The sequence below is a fragment of the Phaethon aethereus genome, assembly GCF_964289735.1.
Source record: "Phaethon aethereus genome assembly, chromosome: 2".
In the NCBI taxonomy this organism is placed as follows: Eukaryota; Metazoa; Chordata; class Aves; order Phaethontiformes; family Phaethontidae; genus Phaethon; species Phaethon aethereus.
Window position 1 is genome coordinate 125,448,617 of NC_138582.1, and position 6,000 is coordinate 125,454,616.

The 6,000-nt window shown below is 35.4% G+C and overlaps 1 protein-coding gene across 1 annotated transcript in view; it reads left to right on the forward strand.

Moving 5' to 3' along the window:
• Positions 1-5,706, forward strand: part of TOPAZ1 (testis and ovary specific TOPAZ 1) — a gene marked incomplete at both ends in the record, with an annotated part of 41,677 nt that extends 35,971 nt beyond the window's left edge. Inside the window, 5 exons of the mRNA XM_081996482.1 lie at positions 440-605; positions 1,458-1,622; positions 2,670-2,873; positions 3,975-4,158; positions 5,460-5,706. Of these exons, the coding sequence (XP_081852608.1) occupies positions 440-605; positions 1,458-1,622; positions 2,670-2,873; positions 3,975-4,158; positions 5,460-5,706 (966 nt within the window). The remainder of the gene's footprint in view (positions 1-439; positions 606-1,457; positions 1,623-2,669; positions 2,874-3,974; positions 4,159-5,459) is intronic.
• Positions 5,707-6,000: the final 294 nt, after the last annotated feature.

Here is a 6,000-nt window from a genome sequence, read left to right on the forward strand (position 1 = left end):
TGGAGTAATTATTTCAGTTTAACAAGTATACCTCTGCTGCAAAATGAAAAGTCTCTGTATGATCTTTCTAGAATTTTATAGATTGTGTAATGCTGAATGGAAATAAAATACTAAAAATACTAATATACTAAAAATTAATTACAAAGTATATTAAAAATACTGTATAGGAACATTATGTAGTAGAAATAATGTTATGGGGAATAGTGTGCTGGGAACTATTAAAACAATAGGTTGGTGGGGGTTTTTTGCCTACACAGTCAAAAAAACCCTTACTGTTCATTAGAAATTTTACTGTACTTTTTACCTTGACTCAGTTTAGATAACTAAACTGATGCGTATAAATCTGTATCACCAAATTAAATCTGCTGTATTTTGTGTAAATATACTCTATGTTTGCTTTCTGTGATCTTCCCCCTTTCTCTTCTCCCTTGTATGCTAGGGAAGGAAGGTTTTGGATAAATTGCATGAGCTACAGATACATTTTACAGTCTTGAAAGGACTTACAGGTGCAGAGAGGTTAGCATCAAGATGTCAAATTGTTAATAAAGCTGCAGAAATTTTTCTTAAAACTGGAAGTTTGGATGGAGCAACATGGGTATTGAGAGGTAAGCTTGTCGTAAAAAACTGAGTTTTGACTTAAATTTGAACAGTCCCTTTCTATGACAGATTTCAGGTAAAAGTTAGAAGCTGGTCTATGTTAGTAAATAATACTGGGACAACAAAAATAAAATGTGTTCCATCTTACTGGTTAGTATTTTTCTTGATATGTATAAGAAATACTATGACTAATACCAAATTTTTTTTCAGAAAAGTTTTCACAGAAGTCTGCCATCAACACCATTCTACTCAAAAGCCTACCATAATAAGGGAGGGGTGCAGCCTCGAAAGTGACCCTGACCCATGTAGATTTCCTTTGAGCCAGGTGACACTTGCTGTCAAAAATTTTCAGGCTTGGGTCAACGCAGTATTTCTTTACCCCTCACAGTATCCACATGTAGTAAAATAGCTTTAGTATAGTACCGTATTTCTGCAATTACATAACGCATAATTACTGGCTTTTTGGAATTCTAATCTGCTGAAATGAGAAGAAACTCAAGTATAAACAAGAATAGAAGGCATTCTATAAAGTAACACTGAGGATCTAAAATTTGGTGTTCAATTTTACGTATGTATGTATCATATATATATACACACACATATATTGATGTGACACTGACAGTCCATTTTACTACCATGATATTTAATAAAAGGGGTTATTTACAATATAAAGGTTTAAAGAATTCATCTGAAAAGTATTGGTGATAAGGAACAAATGATTAATAACTAGAACTGTATTTTCTGTGAAATTCTGAAATTTGTTTTCTGCTACAGTTTACAGTATATTCTTAATGCTCAAAAGTCTCAGCGTCCAGCAGTTTCAGTTCATAGAAATAACACTGCATTGTTGTTTGCCACAGAGTCAGAGTGGACCACAAATGCACCATTGTGGCCCTGTGATAAAATGGACATCCTTAATCGACATAATCTGTTATGTACACTAGTGCATAAATACTTGAGGAAGAGTTTATACAGGCAGGCATTTGAAGTTCTGCAGAACTTACCAGGTTTTCAAAATCATTCTGGTAAGTAAAGAAAAAGGTACTGTGTTAAGAGCTAAAAATTTGACAGATGATTCTGTACTGTTCTTTTTGTTTGTTTTCCAGCTAAAATTTGTTGAAGAAATAAGATGGTTTTAGACAATCTCTTTTTTTTCCCAAAGAGTGTAGTGTCAGTTAAAATACATATTGTACTCTGCAGCTCTTCCCGCACATGCGCACACACAGAGTCTATACACCTGTACTCTTTTTCCCGTTGGCTCAGTTACACGAGGCAACAGGAAAGACCGACTACGTTTTTAAGGATCATGCACAGTCTATACAATAAGATAAAACAGCAATATCATTGGGGTGATTCATTTTATCTTAACTTCAGATAGATTCATGTATTGTTTTTTTCAGTAACAGCTAGCTAACCTAGGCTACTTTTATGTACCATGTTAAGAACTGGGCTCAATTTATATGACAAATTTTGGATGTGTACTTCAAGGTGAGATGCATAGTTACTCAGGCTCCACTGAGGAAACCTCAGCTGATTCCTCTGTGTAGGTCTCAGTCCTATTGCCAGTGTGTGCTTTTAGGTATGTTAGGAGAGTTTAGTTGGAAGACCATCTACTCGGAGAATCCTAAAAGGATCTAGTCCTTTGAGGCATGAGGTGGGTACAAGGCTGCTCAGTCTGGCCAAGAAGGGGACAGTTGAGAGGAAGGGGACAGTTCAGAGTAAGAGTAGAAGAACTTGGAAGCACCAAAGCGATTTTTATTGGTGCAAATTTTAAGTCTGAGAGATCAGGTGAAGATTATATTTATAGGCTTGGGCAAGTGAATATATTGTTTTCTGATCCTGTTGGTTTTGGCAGCAAATTATTACTTGGACCTTAAGACTTCACAATGTGAATGAACTAACTGTATGAAAATACTTTTGATGAATAAAGCATTATCATAAGTTATCTCAATCCAGTTCCGTTTTGCTGATAGAAGCAAGAGTCCTGATTTAGGTACTGACTGAGAAGCGATCCTTTGGTTAGATTTACCTTTGACTTAATTCAGTAGTTAATATTCTTCATTTCATTTCAGATACTATAGATGTTTCTCAGTACAGCTGCCTTTTTAACAAGTTGATAAATGCCTGTTTTGAGAGCAAGAACCTTGGGGTCTCATCTTCTGCAGTAGACTTCATGCTTTCAAAAAACATAGCTATTGATTTTTTTCTACTTAGAGGATTAATCACAGCTTTGGGAAGAAGTTCTTTGTGGTCTAAAGCTAGGACCTATTACAAAAGTAAGTTGCTTCCGAAACAATATCCTTCCCTTGTGTTCCTTGGGTAACATATGCTTCTAACAGCTCAGTATGTTGGGGAGAAATGGGTAAGAGTATACTTTGTAAGAAGAAAACAGTTCTTTTTCTGTATCACTATCACAAATTTATTTGTAACCAAAATGTCTACTAGGAAATAGTGACAGTTGAAAATACGAATCAGTGTATACTACTTGGCAAGAAGTAAATGTAATTCTGATAAAACTGATTTTTTTCATTCAATTTCAGAATTTCAAAAATGTGAACCCTGAAATGGTTAAAGAGTGCATCATCTTCACTTTTTTGTCTAGGCAAATTAGAGTTCTTTATGCTTCTGTTTAGAATTGTGGTGGTAAACTTACTAATATTTAACCTTTGAGAGGTTTGGCTAAGAAGTTTACCCTAAAAGAAAATTCCTTTCAACTAAAAGCTAACAGTCTGTGATTGTTTTCAACTCCCCACTTCTGAGCTAATATAATACTGGGTGTGCCACACCAAGAAGGTCCACCAAGAGCCATCTCTCCGTATTGTCACATTATTTTCTGTTTGATTCCATCTTTGAAATGTGGTGGTTAGCAACCTACCTGAGTCCATCACTCCTGGGATGGATACTTGGCTTTGTTAACATTGCAATGACTGTTTTTCCTCACCTCTGTTTTTTTTTCTTCTTTTTTCTGAAATGCTATATACGTTGGGTCTTTCTGATCATTTGGCAGAAGACAGGAGAGCAAAGGGGGAGATGCTGATCAAATGTTCTCTCACTGTGATCATAGTTAATAAAACTTCTGTCTGACCTGTCCTAATTGTACTTGTGTTATTACGCACTTGGAATCCCCAGATTTCTGACAGAGCTTTTTAATGATCGCTGATAATATTCATCGATAAAAGTAACATTTTACAACAGTGAATATTATGAGTGAATATTATTTGCTGTGTTCTCAAATCAGGCCATTTCCCAGGTGAAGTAGTAAAAATCCATTAAGAGTTTGGGTTTTTTTTTCCCCACATTAGCCACATACCGAAGAAAACAGATCTATGTTCAGTATGGGTTATCCTAATTCCTTACATTTCTGCATTTACTCTCAGGTGCTTTATCATTGGGTTGCTACCCACCACCGCAGGGAAATTTATATCACAAACTTCTGACGATTCCGTCTTACCTGTCTGAGGTTGAGATGCTGTTAGCCATTGAAATATTTCTTGTTTCAAATGCCAGTGATATTCAAAGTCCAATGGCTACTAGTCAGACTCTTCAAATAATACTAAAAAGGTTTGTTGTCAGATATGTACCATTTTGATTGTATTTATCCATGTGATCATGTAATTAATGAGAGATCTTATTTTCCATTGGCTGGGAGAGTGCTTGGTTTTAAATATGTTTTTAATCCTTGCTTCTAAACTGGTTATAGAACAGTAAATGCTTGGGTTTTTTAAATTATTATTATTTTTACATCTGTGTAGCAGAAAAGTAATTGTTCCAGAGTGATACTGGCGTGTGTTCCCTAACTGAATGTGTCTACTGCACAAAGAGTGTACTGTATTTTCAAAAACAGGATAGCTTGATATCTTGTGTTTAGAATCTTGTATAGATTCTTGTGTTTTGGTTAAGCAGTGGAGTAGAAGGGCAAAGTCAACATGTTACTCCTTTCAAAAAAGAACTCTACCATTTCTTGGCTGTTTTTTGGAAAGTCCATGAAGCCATTTACTTGATTCTCTTTATAGGGGATATCTCAGTATTAAATTTGTTAGATTTTTTTCCCCCTTTCAGTGAGACTTAGTACCTTCAGATAAAAATGTGTTTTGTTGCCTTTTCCTTTTGTCCATAAACCACCAACCACTGTCACTAGATTACACCTATAATTTATTTCTCAAGACCCCATTTTCTCTGAGATTGACTGGCTTAGCCTCAAAATGTGAAACTACATAGAAAAGCTACATTTGTTCAGAAGGATGAACAGGAGCATTTCAAACTTGACTATTCTGTCTTCCTTCCCCTCTACCCTTCGAATACACCTTTTAATTTTGTTCTTTTGATAAATGAGAAGTTTTTTATCTTTTGCTTTCATGTGTATGCTATTGTACCTCTGCTTGTTTGCTTAAAGAGTAAGTTCTGCTCTTGCAAAAACATAGGCATGTCACTTAGGCACATCCTTATTCCAAAAGTGATTGCATGCTAAAAATGAGAAATCCTTTTGGATTCAAGCACGTACATGAATTCTTGCTATATCCAGTTTATAAAATGGTTTACATTCCTACTGAATTTTCCAGCCCTGAGTCAAGCATTTCTTCGTTAAACGTGCTGTGATTATTGCAGACCTACTTTGTGCTGGCATTAAATCCTATTGCTTTTCATTAGTGTAAAATACGTTAAAAAGATAATTTGTAACTTTCTAACTCTTCAGAATAATCAGCTAGAATTTGTCTAGAAATTAACATAATCTACTGTAAGTGAAGTGAACACAAAGCATTATTTTAATGGTTTTGTAATCTCGTTGCCAGTATAAAGCATCAGGCAAGTGACACAGGGCCTGTATGGTACATAATTTTGTATTTGTGAAAATTTGCTTGCAGATGTGAAGATCAGACGGCTCAGAATAACAGTGACTATCACGCAGCAGTGGAGAGACTGATCCTGGCTGCTCGTGTATCTGATCCAAAGCTTTTTCTTAAGCATATGACAATGAATGTTAATATGGAAGAAGTTTACAGCTTGGAGCTTACATCTGCTCTAAAATGGCTTCAGGAAAATATGAAGTGGGCTGGGAAGGTCTGGCTGTTTCAGCAGTCATTAATTAGTAAAGACTCTTTTGGTTTTTAATGGTTAAAGCAATCATTGTTGAAAACAATACAAATTAATAAAGGCAGTTCCCACTGTGTTCAGACTGTGCCTTACTGATTTACAGCAAGGCTTCAAACTCAAGTTGTGTTTTTAAATGCTTATATTGATGATAATGCATATAGTAGCACAGAAGGAGTGATTTTTTTCGTAACTATATAGATTGTCACACTGGCTTACATAGATGTTTTGTAATGGCATCATTAGATGATGAGGAAGCTGCAGCCTCAGAACCTACATTCTCTTTTTTTACGGAGAATCTAGCACTAACTGTTA